At 42.0% G+C, this 21,716-nt stretch overlaps 1 protein-coding gene and 1 non-coding gene across 2 annotated transcripts; one reads left to right on the top strand and one right to left on the bottom strand.

Moving 5' to 3' along the window:
- Nucleotides 1-13,636: 13,636 nt before the first annotated feature.
- Nucleotides 13,637-13,708, bottom strand: TRNAG-UCC (transfer RNA glycine (anticodon UCC)). The gene has a single exon. It is a non-coding gene; the product is annotated as a tRNA-Gly (tRNA).
- Nucleotides 13,709-17,463: 3,755 nt separating this feature from the next.
- LOC147612493 (pentatricopeptide repeat-containing protein At3g09040, mitochondrial-like) lies at nt 17,464-20,148 on the top strand. Its single transcript, XM_086783510.1, has one exon. It carries the CDS (start codon nt 17,464-17,466, stop codon nt 20,146-20,148), a length of 2,685 nt encoding a protein of 894 aa, XP_086639636.1.
- The last annotated feature ends 1,568 nt before the right edge of the window (nt 20,149-21,716 follow it).

Raw genomic sequence — 21,716 nt, 5'->3', positions numbered from 1 at the left:
CTCCATGACTTCTTTAAAGGCTTTCTCCACCACGCTCAGAACTAAGGTTGTTGCTCTGCGGCGCGACATTGGGTGGGGTTGGCTAGGGGGATTCTAGTTGGTGGTTCTCTGAGGTGGGTGGCATGACCCTATATGCAAGATTAGTAGGGGGAGTAGGTGCATACACCATTAGATTTGGCTGGTAGACTTGGGATGGCTAGTACAGCCGAAAGATAGGGTTGATAGGTGGGGTGGAAGTCCCTTGATGTACCCCCAACTGTGGAGCATGGCCAGATGTGAGTGTGCCGCCTAAGATGTAAGATAAGGGGTTTAGGCATAAGTTGCTACACTCGAAAAGAAGTGGCAAAGGTAGTAGCTAGAGTGGGGTGGTGTGCCAAGAAGCATACCAATAGTTGGAGCCACCATGTAGTCTTGTGCTATAAAGGGATTTAGAGGGGTAGCTCCTTGATGAAGTTATTGGTGTATTAGCCACAGACTCTCAAGGTTATAGCATTCCTTGTCCTCATGGCTACCTTTGGAAACACACTCACCCCCAAGAGATGGCCTTGAGAGTTACATATCGTGCACCATGGGTTGTTCACTTTGGTATCTTCTATCTTGACCTCTTTAATCTCCTTCCTAAGGGCCACCCATAGCTACATTCTCTTGTTGTTGAAACCTCTTATAACCTTCAAGCTCCTTCATAATCCTAGCTAGCTCATCCAAGCAGACCGCCAGCTCTATTGTCAGAGTTAGCGGGACCATGAGTGGAGCTAAGGTCAAGGATAGACTGGGAATAATGGGAGGCCGCGAGGTACTTCACTCTGCTATGAGTCAAGAATTCTCCATTTGAGTGGCCTGATCTTGAAAGTATTGAAAGGTGCCTTACGGAGAGAAGGTCTATCTCTACTTCCCCTCTCTATTTGTGCAGGGAGGGCTCTGAGCAACCATTGTTACAGCATGTAGTTATCGGGCTCTCGAGGTATGAGCTACCAAAACCTTGCCCAAGTGATGAGGTGGCCACTAACTCATTAGCCTTCATAGAAATTTGATTGATCTCTTGGGTGATAAGGTCATAGTAGTTTCCTAGTCAACAAGTGTTGCCTTAGGGAAGCCTAATCCAAAAAGTGGTTGTGGGGAACTGTTGTACTACCGGTCTAAACTTTCTTCCAAGGTAGTTGGGAACAAGACCAATCATGCATCATCTTGATTGAGCCCATGGAAGTTGCACACTATGAGAAATCGACGCACATGGCCTTTAGTAGCTTTCATGAGACAAAGCCTTTGAACGTTGAGAGCTTCACGTGCACATGGCTAAGCACTATTGCCAAGGACTCTAGGAGTAGGAGAAGTAGACATGAAGGAAGAGTAAGGAAGCAAGGCAAAACTCTTTGATTGGTTTCAAGAGGAGGCATTAGACGTGTGCACCACCAGAAGCTTTGGTTTTTGTGGGAGGGGGGGAGTCGACACTCAACACACACAAAAACAAAACTATACTTAACCTCTAGGAGAGTCCCACCATGATCGCCACATTTTTAGTTGTTAACTGTAGATGACTCCATCTCAATCTCATCTTGCTCACAACTGCCAACAGCAGAAAGAGAATAAGATGAAGAGGGAGTTGGGGTTCTCTCTGGGAAGTATACCTGCCCCACAAGGACTAGTCTACCTAGGCTTGCAAGCCTTCTGCTTAACACCGTCTAATGTGCTATTTGACTACCCTCCTGCACATCATAACCCTTCAAGTTGGCCACTCTCTCGCTCACACCAGACTACTCTAATAACTCATAGTAAAACATAGACAAGATAAGAGCCAACAACATATTCATTTTGCATGAGCTTCTATACATTCCATAGCCTATATGTCTCAGTGCTTAATGAGGAGATTTAAACCACACAATAAGCTAATCCCCTCTCTAGGAGTGGAGTCCCCTGTTACAATGCACAAACTTTGCACTATATAGGTTACAACCTCCCATAGTGTGATGTGACGATCAGAGACGTCGAAGAGCTCAGAGAGCACTAGCGATGATGATGGTCGATGAGGTTGGAGAGAAACAGTGGTGAGTGAGGTTGGAGAGCTCGGAGAGCATCAACGATGACAACAACTAGTGAGGTCGGAGAGCTTGGTGAAGATGGTGGAGGTAAGGACGCAGTGTAGAGGACCTAGCCAACCATCTACAACCCATAAATATAGTACACAAAGGCCCATATTTGTGTAAGACCAATCTAATCCACATCTCAAGAATGATGTTGAGCAAATTTTATGAAATTAGAGATCCCTTTCAATACCTAGAGAAGTTGAATCAAGTTTGTGAAGCCAGGGGAAGGATTGATGATCCCACAAAGCTGGAATTTCCCTTAAAGGTAATGCATGCCAATGTTGGTTTAGAACACTTGAAATGGCTAGCTATGAGGTCTTAAGACACACTTTCATTGTCACGTTTTCACCCAATGGAACCAGATGGAGCCACATAACCTCAACAAGAGATTGCAAAAAGCATTGTGATAAATGCCAAAGGTTTGCCATGGTCCACATATGCCCTTGACCCTTGTAATCTTAGAGTAACCATTTGAAAAATGGGGCTTGGAAATTGTGGGTCCCACTGCTAAGGGAACCCAAGCATGCTTTCCCTGACTACTTCACCAAGTGGGTTGAGGCCAAAGCTACACTAAAAGATTGGATGTGAGATCTATTACCATGTACCTATATGAAAATGTACATAAGCTCGGTGAGACACAAGGATGTAATCACCTTTAGGAAGGTGGGTATGTTAATAACTACCTCGTCTTAACATAGTTTTACTCACTCATTCTACCACAACATCCTACTATAAGGACACTTCTTTATCTATAAAGGGATGCCCATTCCTTGTAAGATGGCACTGGAATCTGTGGAGAAGTAGGCTTACCCTGAGCTTAATGCCATAGAGAAGTCACAAAATTCATGTACATGCTCACTTTAGAGCCAGTGGCCATGAACCTTAAGTTTTTTCTAGTGGCCTAGTGTGAAAGCTAGTAATTTGAATATTAGAATCCATTTTGACATTAAGCAATATGTATTCATTCCCTTGTAATAGAATTCTTGTGACATCTCCCTCTTCTCTACTCTCTTTCTTGCTTGTGTTTTTTTAATTCTTACATAGATTAATGGTTTCTTGCATGAGGGATTCTCCCTCTGATGAGCTTCTTCTCTACCCACCTCTTATGTGAGAAAACCACAATGAAGGCTCTCCTCTTATTGCCTCCATCTAGGCAAAGAGAGCTCTACTTCACTCCCATAACCATGGTGTCATGACAACAAGGAGAGGATGCGAAAGACAGGCTAGTGCACCCACAAGGGAAGTTGCATTTACAACTCTATAGGGAAGTATCAACACTTCTTGGCATAGGCTAAGGTAATCTCATGTCTTGAAAAAATGTACATGGATCAATCCAGAATGTGCATTGATAAATCCAACACGTCTGTGGAGGATGACATAGACACCCATGGAATTTCTTGGAAATGTATGGGAAAGGATCATGAACATGAGGATGATCCAACATATGTGGAAGAAGATTCTATGAATGGTCTATTTAGATAATTAGTCTTATCGATGTGAGTGCGAAGATGATCTAGAACCTGTGGGATGTCTTTCCACCTATGTAGAAGATAGGTGCGAGCTCCTAAATGAGATGTTGTGACTTGGGATCTTTCAACTACAACTAATTTTTGAGGAAGAATGATCTCCATAATTGTACAATTATGATATTGAATGGAATGGATTTTAACCACATGGTATGGCTATTAAGAATGCTTGGAAGGAACCCTCGGCATCAAGATTACACAGTGGTGCTATTTTATTTTATTTTTATTTTAACCACATGGTACAAGTTTCAAGAACATGTGGAACAAACACATAGAAGATACATCGGGATGAGGATTACATAGAGGTGCTATTTTTAATTTTTGGATTAAGGTCCTTAATTATTTCTTTGTATGTCTAATTTTTTAATTAAACTTTCATATTATTCTACTCTCCTCTAATGAGCTCCATAATGAATGATTTACATAAACAAGATAAGATTAATGTATGAATTATTTCTTGAAATGCATAGAGCGAGCTAAGATTAATGCATAAATTGTTTCTTATAATGCATAAACAAAAAAAAATGGAGAATGATAGATGAATTAAGAAAATAAAAGAAATCTATGGCTAGAAGCTCTCATTGTAGTTTGGGGCCCAAGCAATGCTTAAATTACAAAGATTTTTTTTAAAGCATGATATCACTTTGGGTGTCCAAGCATCAGAACACAACAATTGGTTTTATTTTTAAAAAATAAGAAACACGTGTCTATTCTCTCTCTCTCTCTCTCTCTCTCTCACACACACACACACACACACACACACATCACACACACACACACACACACACACAAACACACACACACACACATTAGCCTATTGATCTTAGTCTCTAGTCTATTTATTATTATTGCTGCTAGATTAGTGCATGCAATCCTGATAAAAAATGTTGAAGAAAAAGGAAACTAGGAGTAAGGAAAGCCAAGCAAGAGAAGCGATAGGTCCTTGCCTAAACAGGAGAGTAGTGAAACTAGAGTGGGATATGAGCTATGGGAAGACCTTAGCCAGATGAATCTCAATATCACTCTGACCAATTCCTGAACTTGGTGCATAACTAAAGGCAAACATTTCTCTAGAAAATAGTGCCCACAGAGAAGCTAGTGGAACTTTGAAGGTTTGATGATGAAGCCCCAATTCCAGATTGTAGGAGTGTGGAGAAAGTATAGGATTACAATGCGCTTCCTGAAAAGTGACAACATAAGAGGAAAAGTGGTGTCCCAAATGATCCTAGACAGAGAGTCTGGTGTTAACATGTTGTTGGATAGCCTAGCAAAGCAGCTAGGAATCACAACAATGCAACCAACACCATTCCAAGTCAGGATCGTGGACTATAGGAGAGTCCAAACAGTTGGCATCATCCGAGGTGAAGATTAAGATAATGAGATACACATTCCCCATGGCTTTCATTGTCCTGAAGATGGTAGAAATATCAGGAACCTACCAATGATTTTGAAAAGGACATAGCTCAATAGTAGGAACATCAAGCACAATTGGGAAACTAACTAGAACACCATCAAGAAGGGAAAGGGGAAAGCTAGAGTATCAGTGTTAGTAGGCAGCTAAAGATAAGTTAAATCCAGCTAGAGATATATTAACGTCTACAGAAGGCCAAATTGGCCTATGAGTTATACCTAGGTGGCCTTAGATGATGAGAATCTTGGTTTTAACAATGGATAAGATCTTGAAGTGATTGGTGAAAGATTGATAGTCTAATCTAATTGAGGCTAGATAGGTGGCCTTAGATGATGAGAATCTTGGTTTTAACAATGGATAATATCTTTAAGTGATTGGTGAAAGATTGATAGTCTAATCTAATTGAGGCTAGATAGGAGGTTGACATTCATGTTAAAAACACTAGATCCATGAGAGAGAGAGAGAGAGAGAGAGAGAGAGAGAGAGAGAGAGAGAAAGAAAAGATATATTAACGTCTACGGAAGGCCAGATTGGCCTATGAGATAAATTTGTATACAACAAGTCCATGTGTTGAGTATCATGAAAAGAAAAACTGAAATGAAAAGCTAATCCTAGTCATAAGCAGCTCACTATGCAGTCATTGTCTAGCATGCTATAGATGTACAATCATGATAGGTGGTATACTACTAATTCCACCCAGTGGAGATGGTGGGGTGTATTACATCATACATGGGGCATGGGGTGAGGAGGACTCTCACATCTATTGTGCCCTGGTGTAGCCTCTAGACTCTCTCCTCCCCATAGCTCTGCGGTATCGTGCCTGGATCTAGGTAGACTGGGCCTGATAGAGCAGTGGTGGTCTGCGTCCGAGTAGTCACGATATCCTGGTAACTCTAATCTCCGAGGCTCTCTGTAGTGTGAGTCCTCGTCTCGAGAGGTAGATTATACAGGGGGAGGGGGATGTGGCTTGCGCTGACAGGCCTGAAGAAGTTGGTGATCTATGGCTGGGATCTCTGGCTCTGCACCTGTAGAAGCCTCTCTCTATGCCACTATAGCTTAAGGAGGAAAAGGCCTAAGCATCTCTAATTAGGATACTTCATCACCCAACTAAGTGGGCTAAAACGAGGCTAAAAACCTCTATGAATAAGCAGTGGTACCTCCCTTTGATCTCATAATATACAGGGCATCTACATATGTAATGCTCCTCTGTCTCTACCTCTCTGTGGCATAACCTACATACTCTATCCTCTCTAGGGGTATGTGCTGCTCTCCCTGCCTCAATCTCCAGAGTGTGAGATTAAACTCTAATCTAACCAATAGTCACCCTCATAGTGTGAGAAATGTGTACATCCATATAGCTTGGGCACCTAACAAATCCATCCTCTATGAATCCAAGGAATGATCTCTGTAGTACAGCATCTTGGTGGAAGGGGACCTGACTGAAAAGATGCAGGGGGGAAGAGAGCTTGAGCTCTTGCAAGCACACACACACACTCACAAAACCCTAATAGAGAACACACAAGGTGAGAGGCTGAAAATCTTCTTCTTCTTCACTCAACACACCATATACAAAGATAAGAGTACACACAATATGAAAGGTACTCAACCAAATACATACAAGGGCTCTCTATAGTGTGAACCAAACTAAATGAGCTGGCGCTATAACTATGCCAGTCTCTAGAATGGCTATCACACAGCCTGTCATCCCACTGGCCGCATATCACCCATGATCTCACCAACCATGCCAGTGGTATAAGTGTGGGGCCTATCCCCCAGGCGGGTCATTAGTGTCCACCGCCTCACTAGATGAGCTCGATATCTCAACACTCCCCCTCGAGCTCAACTCCATCTCATGTACACCAAGCAAAGCCCTGAATCTGCGGAGCTTCTCTGTACCCAATGCTTTGGTGAAGATGTCAGCTACCTGATCCTGTGTGCTGACATAAACAAGGTCAAGGTCTCCTGCCAAGACCTTCTCTCTGACAAAATGGTAGTGGACCTCTATATGCTTCGTGCGAGCATGAAAAAATGGGTTCCTGGCCAACTGTATACTGCTAATGTTATCACAGAAAATGATAACTTGTCTATCCACTGATAGACCCAAATCTGTAAGTAGCTTTCTCAACCAAGCTACCTCACATGATGCCATAGCAGCTCCTCTGTACTCGGCCTCTGTACTGGACTCTTTACTACACTATACATGCCCATGTACAAGGTGACTATAGCATAACCAATAATCTACTCTTTGTTACACTACTCTCTATATGTCTCTACCTTCTACCTTCTCTCTAGTTATGATTGCACATATGTATATCCAAAAACATTTGGTTGAGCTAGGCATAACCATCATGCTACCGTTGCAAGATTAAGATTACAAGAATTCTAATGTACATTTTGTTTACAACGGTACATTAGTTGGCTAGTTTTGCACATGCACAACTACACATGTTGTCAGTTGGATTCCCAGTCAACGATGCATTTGAGGATTTCTATGCAATGCTTCTAGAAGAGGAGATGCATTAAAAGATGTATTTGAGGATTTCTATGTAATGATTCTAGAGGAGGAGATGCATTTGGGGATTTATATGTAATGCTTCTAGAACAGGAGATGCATAAAAAGATGTACAACGGTGTGGATTTTGCTTTTTCCACTAGCAAAAATAAAGGGAAGGGTTTATAAAGGCTTGAGTATCCTCTCTTCTTTAAAGGAAAAGAAGAAGAAAGTGATGTGCTTCTATTGTGACAAGCTTAATTGTAATAAGATGCAAGAAAATGAGAAGGGCACCTTGAAGCTCAAGGAGGAATCTAGTGATAGTGTCAAAGCTAAGTTAGAGCTCTTTGTGGTAGTTGAAGAAATAGAGACATTTAGTGTATTGAGCATGTTCTCAAACTATAAAATCATTAGTGAAAGGTAGGTATGCAGTGTGGAAGTACATCCAAGGAACACATGAGTACAAAGGTATTTTACTTGGAATTTGGGCAAGACCTTAGCTAGGTTTTGAGACTCAAATTGGGAAAGAGACTATAACAATAGGATAACCATAATAGGTTATTGCTTCTCCCTTAGATCTAGAGTTATCACATGGATGAGTAAAAAATAACCTACGCTTGCTCTCTCTTCTATAACGAAAGGAGAACCACAATAAGTTAGTGCTTCTCCCTTAGATGTGGAGTCAATGCATGGATGAGAAAAAAGTAACCTACATTTTCTCTCTCTTCTACAAAGGCCGGCTAAAGCTAGCATGCTTTGCTTCATGTCAAGAAGTCTAGCTAAGGAGGATTTTGGGAGACATGGGTGCAGTTTAGGAGCATCAGTTTAGGAGTATCCCAAGAGAGCTAGAGTAGTGCGACAACTAGAGTTCCATATCAATTGCAAAGAACTGGTTGGTATGCTCTCACAAAGAAATTGTTGGTATGTTCTCACAAAGAACATTGAGATTCAACCAAATGGAGTTGGAGTAGTACAACTAGAGTTGCATGTCGATTGCAAAGAACTTGGTGATCCATGCTTACACAAAGCACATTAACAAGATGTTCATACGTTGTTCAATAATGCAACATTGTGTAGCCATATTCACCAAAGCCCTTAGGAGAGATCTTCTAGGTGGCATCTTCATTTACTTAACATTAGACTACTGAAGAGATATTCATCTATGGGTGGACAAGTATTAGAAATCAATGCTCAACCCTCATTATGATTGACTACACATGAACTTGCTAGCCTTAGGTTTTGAAATACTTCCAGAAGTGACCTTTAAGAAGAGAGAAATATGAGTCGAAATACACAGGTGTGAACTCCAAGTGATAGCCAGGTGTGCCAAGGTTTTGGTGCATGTCACCCACACGGTAGAGGCACCTACCCTAAGTGTGAGTCCTCTCTACGAAACAACTATCCCCCAAGCTAGCACTTGCACTTGCACTTGCAAACACCAATGGCATGGAAATAGGTAGATGCACATGATGTCTACATGGAGCCTCTAGCCTTATGTACTCTAGAACCTCCTGCCCATCATGCTCGTACAATGGCAAGCTCGTACTAGGATCCATTGACAAGAAAACCATACACGAGCTCAGTAAGGGGTTGCTTACAATATAAAGCCCAAACCCTCTATTGATGCTACCTCCTCCTCCAAGAAGATGTTTCACTCCAAGATTGACCTTCCTATGGACCGCATTTGCGCAAAGTTCAAGTGAGCCAATGAATATGGGGCTTTCTTGTACTTTATAGGGGCAGTTCCCCCACAAATGAAGACTTCAAGAAATGGTTTACAACAGCATTTCAATGTGACCTCCTTTGCTACAACTTCTCCTTGCATTGTGGTGGCATGATGCATGTTATGCCCTAGTTTCCCTTCTTTGACCCTGAGAGAGCAAATCCTACAAAACTAGTTCCCGCTATGGGTACATTTTGTGGATCTCCCCTATATCCTTTGGGGAGAGATCCGTTCTATTGATGGAGTATTAGGAAAAGTCCTCTACACCCCTCCTCTTAAGTAAAATGAGGGGTGAGGTGTGCGAGCACTCATGGGGATGCCTCATTGGCCGGAATCAATCTAGTGGACTAAATCTTTAGCAAAAATTTAGGAGCCTCTTGCTAAGAAGAATCCCAATATCGCCAACAAAAAAGCTCCACAACAAGGGGATTCTCTTGTGGAAAGACCCCCCAAGATAGCAAGAAAGCCCAATGGAAAGACATAGCAGTGATAGCTATCAAATATACTATGAATGCTAGAGAAACCTTGAGTGTGTCCTTGAGATTACCCGAACTCACTAGCCCATGTCCCCTATGCTAAGGCTTTCCACTAGTTTCACAATTGGGCAAGCTGTCCTCTAGTAAGTCTCTCATCAAACAAATCCCAGCCCTCCCTAGATTGAGAAGATAACAAGTAGATGGGCCACCCGGGACCCCCCCCTAAGCTTGAAATCGGAGAGCCAAGGAAGTTTGGAAGGTAACCAAAGCTCCCACTCTCAATCTTTTCTCAACCTCGTGTGAATAATGTAGACTTGATCTGTGTAACTGTAAAAATTTTCTTTTGAAATAATATATATATGTATATATCTTAGAAAAAAAAAATGCTAGCCCTACCTTATGATGCCCAATTCGCCATGATTTCCACCAAGAGAATGTTGAAGTATATGATGTACAAGTGATAAAGGGTGAGAGAATGAGGTCATGTAGGTGTGGACACATCCCAAATAAATTGGGCATGTGGGTGGAAAAGGGATCTAGGGTTGGCCCCCAACCTTAGCCCTTGGTGGACCCTATATAAAGGGCAGGAAGCCTCACTTTTTGTAACACAAGTAACACAACACTTGAATGTGAAGGTTAAGCCAACTTTGGAGTGGCTGAAATAGAAGGTAATATAGAAGCTTTCTATGCATCTTGTGTTCTTGCTCTCTCTCATATATGTTGCTCTATCTTGCCATTAACTATTGCTTCCGTTGTGCATACTCCCCATAATTTTGACATGGTATTAGAGCCTTACAAAGGCTACATTCCCCTTCAATCCCCTTTTCTTTCTGTCTCACTATCATAAGCCATTCACATCCTCATCAAGAAGGATGGTGGTAGAAGAAGGTGAGAAGCAAAAAGGCGTCAAGAAGGAAGGCAACAAAAGAGCTTCATAAAAGAGAAGAGTTTGTGATCATCAACAAGTTTTTGAAGCTTGGAAGAAGAAGAGTTTGTGATCATCAACAAGTTTTTGAAGCTTGGAAGAAGAAGGCGATCCTCATCATCAACAAGGAGGAGGAGAAAGAAGAAGAAGAAAACATAAACTTCCATCGAATGTTTCTGTTGATACTTCTCTTTGAAGCTTTGGTGCGGAAAAAGGGAGCATATAAGCTGGTTTTTTTTCTTCACTTCACAAACAACAAGGTGGAAGAAAAAAGTGGGAAAAAACGCAGCACGTCATCAAGAAACGCAGTTCCGTCCATGCGTTTTTTCGTCGAAAAGTTCCAATTGCGTTTTCCGTTGATTGATCATCTTTGAAGCTTGGAGTCGATGACGGGACTAAGCCATCCGGGTGCTTCAACTGCAACAATATTTGCAGCATCCTTGCCTTGTGCACAACAACCACACAACTAAACTTTGTGTTTAGCAGAGTCCAGCAACGAATCTGTAGCAGCGCAACGCAGCTCAAGTTTTCTTCCAGAAAAAAAGAAATCATCAAAAGTTTTTTTTTTCTCCAAGTAAAAAATTAAAACCTTTCTCTAAGGTTTTTCAAACCTTTTTTTCTTTAAAAGTTCTCAACCGTTTCTCTCAAAGGTTGCCAAAGTGCTTTCCACTCACCCTTGCACATCAAAATACAAGGCGATTTTGTAACTTTTGAACACGCTCAAGCACACCTTTCAAAACTTGAATTAGTTTTTACCTTGTAAATGGAGTTAGAGACTGCCCTTGTTTTTTGCAAGTGGTAAGACCTCTGTTACCCCTATCAATCATGTCGAAGGAGATTAGAGCCTCGATTGAGAAGTTTGATGACGAGGGTTTCCATACTTGGAAAGTTCAAGTAAGATATATGCTAAAGGTCAAAGCAAAGGGTGGATCTTAATCTACATCAAAAACTCAAGCCTTTGTGATGAAACATGTTACGTCCAAATCCAACTTGAAATGTATCTTTTGCAAGAAGATGGTTTCATCAAGCCAAGGAGCAACAACGGAAGTGCACGAAACCACTATGGAAGAGATGGTACCAAAGATGTCACTAAGGTTGAAGGGAATTTTGTAAGTTTCTCACATGATAAGCAACTCTTCTAGTTGAGGAGTGAAGCATGCTTACTTGAATTTGGAGGGAACCACATTTCTCTATAACTCATCACTTTTGTAAAAGACTAATTTATAAAGGCTACCTACCTTGTCATCTATCCTATGGTTGAGAGGGAGTCATTTTGTTCTTGTATGTCCAATGCTCACCTTGCTCCATGTTTGGCATTGAGAGGGGGTGTTGAAATATATGACGTACAAGTGATAAAGGGTGAGAGAAAGAGGTCATGTAGGTGTGAACCTACCTTAATAAAGTGGGCATGTGGGTGGAAAAGCGATCTAGGGTTGGCTCAACCCTAGCCCTTGTTTGGTGGACCCTATATAAAGGGTAAGAGGCCTCACTTTTTGTAACACAAGTAACACAACACTTGAAGGTGAAGGTTAAACCAACTTTGGAGTGGCTGAAATAGAAGGTAATATAGAACCTTTCTATACATCTTGTGTTCTTGCTCTCTCTCATATATGTTGCTCTATCTTGCCATCAACTATTGCTTCCGTTGTGCATACTCCCCATAATTTTGACAGAGAAGCGGTCTGCCAAGTAAAAGTGCCCTAAAGCGACATGCCCTTAATAATCTTGAAGTCTTCTTTAGGATATCCACATGAGGTGATAAAATTTTCTTTTTTTAAAAAAAAGTGTTGAAAATAGCCCTGTTTGTCTTTCTCAAAAGTTGAGAAATTAAAAAATTCTCTCAAGGCCACTCATATAGATCTCTTAAAAATCTACATCTTTGCTCAATTCAAAATTCATCATTTAAGGCCCCAAAACAACCCTACAAAACTATGGTATGGAAAGCTATAGGTATTTTTTAGCACAAAACCACTTTAGTACTAACTTGCATCCATCGTTTGAGATCCAAATGAATAAATTAGCCAAGATGCAAAGAAACAAAGATATTCTACTCTATTATACATTAATTGTTTGGATTTTATTACTATCATGCTAAAAAATGACTTGTAAAACAAAAAAAAAACTTTTTCTACACTCAAGCAACAAAATTCGAGACCTAGCCTAGCATTCTAAGCAAAATATCACAAAATATTTCAAAAAAAGGGTATAATATGTGGTGTCACATTCTAAAATTCATGACGGCAAAGAATTCTAACAATGTTTACTGACAACCCCGGATTTTGGTGCCAATTTTGGCGCATTATGGTGATGTTTGGAGGTTCTTCATCGACAAAAGTCACACTTTCATGGAATTCATGCCTAAATTGTACTTATCTTTTGTACTTCTTTTTAATGTAAATGCTTGGCATATTAGCGGGTCCGCACTTGTAAAGCCAAAGCATGGAAACTCTCTCTAGCTATTTTGTAAGGTTAAAAGCCATGGTCTATGTATGCACAAAAATGAAAGCTAAGCCTAAGGTTTCAAAAAGCTTATGTAACAAACTTTTCAAATTCAATAAAGAAAGAAAGAGAAAGGAGTCGTGTGATTTGGGAGGTTTGGGAAGTTGGAAGTTGGTTACAACCTCTCTCTACCTTTATCTACCAATCACACGTTTCTTTTCAAACTCTCTCATTTGGCACAAACTCTTGCTTTCTTGTTTCTTGTTTCTTCCATCTCTCTTGTGCTTCAACGCCATATCCATGGAGGAAGAGAGTGAAGAAGAAGATGGTGAGGATGATCTCCATGCTTATCTTTTGTGTGCCATAACCTAGGTCTAGTTTCTTTGTGTGTGCATGGCTGTAGTTTCTTAGAGAGAGAGAGAGTGTGTGTGTGCCATTCTTGTGTGTTTCTTGAGAGCTTCTTGCAGTTTTTATGGCAATGGGCTGACCCCAATGCGTATATTTCGCATGCTTGAGCCCGGATTTTCTGTCTTTTTGTATGCTTGGAAGGCTACATTCATTTGGTGCGTTCGCCGGGAGTCGAACCCAGGTCTATTGCTTGGAAGGCAATTATCCTGACCGTCGGACTACGGACGCCTACTGCTCAGGGCCGCCACATAAGCAGGTTATTGTGATGAGCCACCGACGAACAAATGTGCACCGTTGAACACAGAACACCGATTATGCCATGAAGATCTGCCCTCTGTTATCGTCCTTGTCGTGTCCTGGAATAGACCTTGCCTGAGATCACCATGGCTTCTTCTTGTCCTTCTGTCCAAAGAAGCCGCTTCTTCTTGTTATGTGCTTTCTTTGTTGTTGCTGTATTGAGTGAGTTTCCTCCAACAACCCCATCATGCTTCCATGGCACGCTCTTTCTCTCTTCACCATCGCTTCTTAATGTTCCTTGATTACAGCGGCTTCTCTCTTGCAAGTTCCATGGCTAGCCCCTCCCGGCGAACGCACCAAATGAATGTAGCCTTCCAAGCATACAAAAAGACAGAAAATCCGGGCTCAAGCATGCGAAATATACGCATTGGGGTCAGCCCATTGCCATAAAAACTGCAAGAAGCTCTCAAAAGAAGTGAGCAGGAGATGAAGGAGGAGGAGGGCTACCAGTCGCCTGCTGCAGATAGGAGGAGAGCAGAGTTGCAGAGCCACGGAAGATAAGGTTTTAATAACCTTAATTTAATAAAGCTTTACAAGGTGTAAATGGTCTCCTACAAGCGGATGTTCACACGCACATTCTTTCGAAGCTGAAAATTTTCTGCACCATAGCTAGGATGTGCCGGGTGGAGGGCTTGATTACTAAATGTTTTGTGTGGGCGAGCATAGTGAAAAAAATTTGGATGGGGTTTCATTTGGGGTCAAAAGAAGGGGTTTCCATGAGGGTGGGTGAGTGTTCTTTTGAGCAATGGGTTGATGTTGTACATCCTTATCCTATGTCATTTGAGTGAGGCGGTGTTAGTGTGTAAGTTTAGAGATGAGTGAGTGTGTAAGTTAGTGTGGGTGTTTCTTGAACAAGGGAGTTGTGTGGAAGATGTGTGAAGGAGCTAAAAGTATGCGTTAATGGGAGGTTTTTCATCAACATTTGTTCGCGAGGACGCTCACACAGCTGAGTGGAGGAGAAATGACAACCCCGGATTTTGGTGCCAATTTTGGCGCATTATGGTGATGTTTGGAGGTTCTTCATCGACAAAAGTCACACTTTCATGGAATTCATGCCTAAATTGTACTTATCTTTTGTACTTCTTTTTAATGTAAATGCTTGGCATATTAGCGGGTCCGCACTTGTAAAGCCAAAGCATGGAAACTCTCTCTAGCTATTTTGTAAGGTTAAAAGCCATGGTCTATGTATGCACAAAAATGAAAGCTAAGCCTAAGGTTTCAAAAAGCTTATGTAACAAACTTTTCAAATTCAATAAAGAAAGAAAGAGAAAGGAGTCGTGTGATTTGGGAGGTTTGGGAAGTTGGAAGTTGGTTACAACCTCTCTCTACCTTTATCTACCAATCACACGTTTCTTTTCAAACTCTCTCATTTGGCACAAACTCTTGCTTTCTTGTTTCTTGTTTCTTCCATCTCTCTTGTGCTTCAACGCCATATCCATGGAGGAAGAGAGTGAAGAAGAAGATGGTGAGGATGATCTCCATGCTTATCTTTTGTGTGCCATAACCTAGGTCTAGTTTCTTTGTGTGTGCATGGCTGTAGTTTCTTAGAGAGAGAGAGAGTGTGTGTGTGCCATTCTTGTGTGTTTCTTGAGAGCTTCTTGCAGTTTTTATGGCAATGGGCTGACCCCAATGCGTATATTTCGCATGCTTGAGCCCAGATTTTCTGTCTTTTTGTATGCTTGGAAGGCTACATTCATTTACTAGAGAATATTTTCATCACTTTTCTTAAGTGTGCTAAGATACAAAGTGCACAACCCATCAACTCAATATCAAGTGTTACTAAGTAGGAACTTATGCACAAAGGATAATGGTTTGCAACAAACATGGGTGGGGTTGATTTTTGAAGATTTTAAACCACTTTCAATATTTTTAACAAGTAAGTTTTTCAATGCATACCAAAAAATTTGTGGAAGCTAGTTCTATAAGAACATAGTAAAGGTTGATTGGAATAGAAAGTATCCCACCTAAATAGGTGAAGCGACATACTTACCATACCATGGAAGAGGTGAACTCACAAAGTTAACATACAAATAGACCAATCAAATAAAGACCTTTCCCTCGTCTTCTAAAAGGGAAATGATGAAGCTAACATATGAACTTTTTTGAGAAAATCCAATTGTCGCTTTTTCAAGGCAATGAAAATAATGATCATAAATAATTTATCGACAGCTTGTGTGCATTGATAACATTGTATTTCCTTGTAAAACTTAATCTTCACATCAAAAGAGTTTCTACAAAAACAAACAATGCACACACACAAACACTTTGCACAATTACACCCCATAGTTCAAGCCTTGAAGGAATTGTTTCTAGAAAAAAGAATAGCTTGCGCATGGCTCTCTAGGCACTTTACTTAAGATCCAATCACGCCGAGAAAATTGATCGTGCCATAACTAATTATCAGCTAATCGGGATAGCATCCACATCCATGGTTCAATCCATGCCATTGCATGGAATTTGTCAAAAGCCCCTATATTGTGGCCTAGCATTTGGGTGTGTTCCCTTGATGCCAAGTGGGTTCACAAGAGTTATAGGCATTGTGAACAACCTCGATGCTACTTATTTCAAAGGGAGGCCAGAGGTCCAGAGGTTAAAATGTGCCACTATTGTAGCGTTTTTATTGTAAACAATAACGCTAATGCAAAGTGACATGCCATCATTTAAAAAAAAGGATTCCTTAAGTCTATTAAATACTACCCCAAAAAATCCCTTAAATCCATTATATACTAATCAAAATACCCCACGCTCCCAAAAGAGAAGAAGCACTGAGAGGACCAACATTAATTAGAATTTAGCCTATCCATTTGCCCATTTCAGGATGCTCTATTTCTTCATTCAACCTTCTTTTAATGCACGGAGAATGGAAGGTCGCCTAGTTTGAGGCTGCGAAACACGTGAGCGGCTCTCACGAAACAAAATAATGGAGCTCAAAGTATCTGAGCAGATAGTTGGGCTGATACGCTTTCTTCAAACAGCAGTCAGAAAGGCAAGAAATTGAGTTTGCTCTGAGCCCCCCCCCCCCCCTTTTTTTTTTTTGCTCTGTTCGTTTTGTTTTTCGATCTTTCTCATCGTTTACTAGCAGGGGTTCTTGTAATATAAGGATTAGGGTTAGGGTAATGATTCTTAGGTTCCAGTAAGAGTATGACAATTCAGCTACATTAGGGACAAAAGTATGGATCATGACAAGCATGGGGGCTGGGCTCTAATGTGCGACGGGCTTTATTATTCATGTGACTGATGTGCACATGGGGCATAGTTAAACCACACTGATCCATGTGCATTGATCAACCAATCCATGTTCATGGATCAATCGATCCATGGGCATGTATTAACACCATCATCCATGTGCATGGATCAACTACCATGATTCCTGTCCAAGCTTGAGTCTGACCATACCGACATTTGGGGCACAGTGCATCCGTGTCTTGCACAGTTACCTCTGAAAGGAGCATTAAGGAGTTCCATCAAAGTTGGATACTGACTCTTAAATTGCAAACATGGATCACAATTACTTACCTGATACTGCTGGGTTGATCATGCACATGCACAAGATAATTTTAGCACAATTGTCTCAACAATGTACAGATTCCCTTACAAATGCTACTGCCAGGCTGTAAGACTCAGTGACATCAGCCCATAAATGAACATAGTGGGAGCAAAAGATATGTGGTCAGGAGATGTTAACCATGCAGGAGGCACTCACGTCGTTTGGACTCATTGCAGAGCTGCCTTCAGTAGAGAATTTTATCTCCATCTTGCAGAACTGCAGAAAAGAGAAAGAGCTAGTTCATGCCAAGGGGCTGCATATGTACATTTGTGGTATTGGGCTAGATGCTCGTGAACCTCTTGGGAACTATCTTGTCCCAATGTTTGTGGAATGTGCAAGCATTCCTGAAGCCCAGAGAGTTTTTAACAAGTTGGTTTATAGAAGCGAACATTCTTGGACCTCTCTCATGCAAGGATACATTGAATGTGGAGAACCCGAGCATGCTTTGAACCTGTTTCATAGCATGGAAGACGATGCTGTGAATCCTAGCAGGTTTACCTTTGTGTCTGTGTTGAAAGCTTGTGCGAGGCTGCATTCGCTAGATTATGGCTGGGGCATACACTCAGAGGTTACCCAAAAGGGATTAGAAAGTGATCTTCATGTTGCCAGCACGTTGGTTGATATGTATGCAAAATGTGGCTTGCTTGCAGAAGCACAAGAAGTCTTTGATAACGTGCCAAATCAAGGTATAATTACATGGACTGCATTAATGGCAGGATATGCTGAACATGGGCTTGGTGAGGAAGCGCTGAACTGTTTTAAACACATGCAACTTGAGGGCATGTCTCTGGATGCTGTCACGTTTGTTTGCAGCTTGAAAGCTTGTGCCTGTATAGGAGCCAGAGATTGGGGCCAAGAAATACACACTGAAGTAGCCAAAGAGGGTTTTGAAAGAGATCCTTTTGTTGGCAACACATTGGTGGACATGTATGCCAACTGTGAACTACTTGCAGAAGCAAGGGAAGTGTTTGATATGCTGTTGGTGAGAGACGTCATTTCGTGGAATGCCTTAATGACAGGGTATGCAGATTATGGGCTTGGTACTGAAGTACTGAATTGTTTGGAAGGAATGCAATTGGAGGGTGTCTTTCCAGATGTTGTCACTTTTTCTTGCAGCTTGAAAGCTTGTGGTAGTATGAAAGAGTCTGTTAGGGGCCATAAAATACATTCCGAGATTGCCAAAAAGGGGTTTGAAAGAGATCTGATGGTAAGTAACACCTTGGTGGATATGTATGCCAAATGTGGCCAGCTTGCAGATGCATGGGGAGTGTTTGTTGAGATGCTGGTTCCTGATGTGATCTCTTGGAATGCACTAATCGCAGGGTATGCTGAACACGGGCTTGGTGTAGAAGCATTGAACTGTTTGAAAAAGATGCAATTACAGGGCATGGGTCCTAATCTGTTTACATTGGTTTCCAGTTTGAAAGCGTGTGGCAGCATAGCTGCCTTGGATAGGGGGCAACAATTGCACATTGTGATAGCCAAGGAAGGATTTGATACAGATTCTTTGGTTGGCAATGCATTGGTGGATATGTATGCCAAATGTGGCTCACTTATAGAAGCTCAGAAAGTGTTTGATTTGCTGGTAGTTCGTGATGTATTCTCATGGAACTCACTAATTGCAGGATATGCTGAACAAGGTCTAGGTCATCAAGTGCTAAACTGCCTACAGCAGTTAAAACTGGAGGGTCTGGCTCCAAATGTTGCAACATTTATTTGCAGTTTGAAAGCTTGTGGCAGTGAAGGAGCCATAGAAAGGTGTCAAGAAGTATATATTGAGATAGTCAAGGAGGGCCTTGAAGCTGAAGCTTTTATTGCCAGCACTTTGGTGGATGTGTATGCCAAATGTGGCTCACTTCTAGAAGCGTGGGATGTGTTTTCCAAGTTGTCAACTCGAGATGTAGTTTCTTGGACTGCATTAGTTGCAGGATATGCTGAGCAGGGGCTCGTTGAGAAAGCACAAACTTGTTTGGATCAGATGCAATATGAGGGAGTGTCCCCAAACGTAGTATCGTGGACTGCTGTGATCTTGGCATATGCTGAGCGTGGGGAAAGTGAAATGGCTTTTTCACTGTATGCGCAAATGCAAGAGCAAGGTTTCTTACCAAATACTGTGACCTTAGTAAGCATTCTGAAAGCATGTGGCAGAACAGCAGCTCTAGAAACTGGTAAAAAGGTCCATGCTCAAAGTTGCGTAACTAATGGGCTTGAAGCTTCTGATACAATGTTGAGAACTGCACTTATTGACATGTATGGCAAATGTGGAAGCATGGCTGATGCTCATAGGCTATTCAATGCAATATGTACAAGGGACCTTGTGAGATGGAATGCATTGATTGCAGGATGTGCCTGCCAAGGAGAGACTGAGCTTGTATTTCATCTGTTTGAAAGAATGATGAAGGAAGGCATTCAACCAAATGAGGTCACATTTCTTAGTGTTCTTGCAGCATGCAGCCATGCAGGTCTTAAGGACAAGGGCCAGAAGTGTTTTGAGGATATGATCAACAATCATCACATTGGTGCAACTATTCAGCACTATACTTGCATGGTTGATCTTCTCAGTCGCGCAGGCCAACTTGATGAGGCTGTTGTAATGTTAGAGAAGGTGCCTTTTCAACTTGATCTTGCGGTATGGAACACCTTGTTATCTTCTTGTCAAAAGTGGGGTAATTTAGAGCTTGGTACACAAGCATTTGGTCGTGCGGTGAGCATGAATGAAACACATGCTACAACATTTATCTTATTGTCAAACATCTATGCTGATGTGTACATGTGTGAGAATACACAGATGGTAAAGACTGTGGGAGTTAACTTACTAGCATGATAACATCCAGGTAACATTAAGGTAGCATTTACTCTACATTAATGCCTTCAAGCATGTCATACTTCTTGTGGAGACAAATGGTAGTGCCAGTCATTACAGATATTGTGGAGTCGAAAACAACTTTTGTTGCAGAGGTGTGCTCTCATGACTTCAACCGAGGCCTTGCTACTGACATTCAAACAGTCCAACATTTAAACAGTATGCTTAGGAAGTAATGGAAAGTCCTCTGGTGAAAATCATTGCACCAAGAAGGCATCACCTTGAGTCTGGTCCTGCAGCTAAAAGCGCAGACAGGTATGCCAAGGAGAGTAAGCTGCCCATTCTATTGGCCCATAGGTTGTCAAAAGTAGATGCCATTTTTGTGGTAAGGCCGCTTCAATTGCCTCTACTTAACTCAGTCACCCTTACTGGACCTTCTCTGGAAGCTGCGGAAGGTGAGCCAGGTGCTAACAAAGGGCCCATATCCCATGCTACCCATGAATGCGAGAATTGCCTAAGAGGCCAGTCGGCTGGGATGTTGACCAGTTGGTACTAGATCAAATGCATTGTAGGAAGCTCATCCAGTGTCAGTCTCTCATGAGAGCTGGTAGGTGTTTTCTCTATGCTTGAAGACTGGCTGCAAACTAGGGAGTACCAGGATTGGGTGCCCAAAGCCCCATGTCAGTGAATATCCAACATGGATTGGGCTGCCGCAGTCCCCCTTCTGCCTGCTTTGGAATAGCTCGTTGCACATGAGACCTTTGAAGTTCTTCTCTGTTATGTGCACAGTGTGTATCTACCGTGTGCTACACGCACACAAGACTAGCTTCGAGGTTTGGGGAAGTTTGGAGCTAGGCAAGCTGATTGGCGAGCTGAGTTAGGGATAGACTAACGGGCGGGCACCCAAGTGTGGACGCCCGATGACCATCCAAGAGCCTATAAAAGGGTGGCCAAGGTTAGTCATTAGTCATATAGAGTCTCGCGTGACTTTGTGAGAGCTTTATGGTCAGGAGCCTGGATCTAGTGCAGATGTGCACCTGCTACATGCAACCGAGGCCGGTAGCAGTCTCGAGGCCCGCGAGGGTAGCTTTGTGGCGGTATGGGACGTCACGAGGTAGACATTGGTCGGTACGTCCATCTAGGTAGCTCAGCTCGTGGCTCGGTGGGGACAGCCAAGTCTTGTGGGCTTGCCCAGGGCTGTCAAGGTTGGGAGGTGAGTCAGGCCTGCACTCCTGTCTTGTTTGTTTGGTTTGTTTGCAGGTTTCGAGTCATGTACCAGGAGCGTTCTACGAGGAGATCCTATGGGGATTTGACAGTGGTATCAGAGCAAGCCTCGTGAACGAGCAAGTCGGTAGGTAGAGAAAAAGAGGTCGAAGAAAAGGTATGAGTTCGAGAAGCTTGCTGTTTTTCTGTGCATACTGCTGTTTTTCTGTGCATACTATGTTGCTTTTTCATTGCAGGAGCCCGTGATGATGGAGATTGTGGTCTAGTTGGGTTGTTTGTTTAGCAAGAAGAAGGGCTGTATGTTCTTGAACTGTATGAACAGTTTGAAGAGAGAGGGAAAAGAAAAAGCCAGTCGGCTGGATGCA

This window comes from Cibotium barometz, chromosome 45 (assembly GCF_041138505.1).
Source record: "Cibotium barometz isolate CiBa-2024 chromosome 45, ASM4113850v1, whole genome shotgun sequence".
NCBI lineage: Eukaryota > Viridiplantae > Streptophyta > Polypodiopsida > Cyatheales > Cibotiaceae > Cibotium > Cibotium barometz.
The sequence above is the reverse complement of the archived record's forward strand: the minus strand, read 5'-3'. Positions and strand labels throughout refer to the sequence as shown.

Excerpts from the sequence above, each read along its gene's own strand:
- LOC147612493 (XM_086783510.1), top strand. The coding sequence starts at position 17,464 with ATGCAGGAGGCACTCACGTCGTTTGGACTCATTGCAGAGCTGCCTTCA.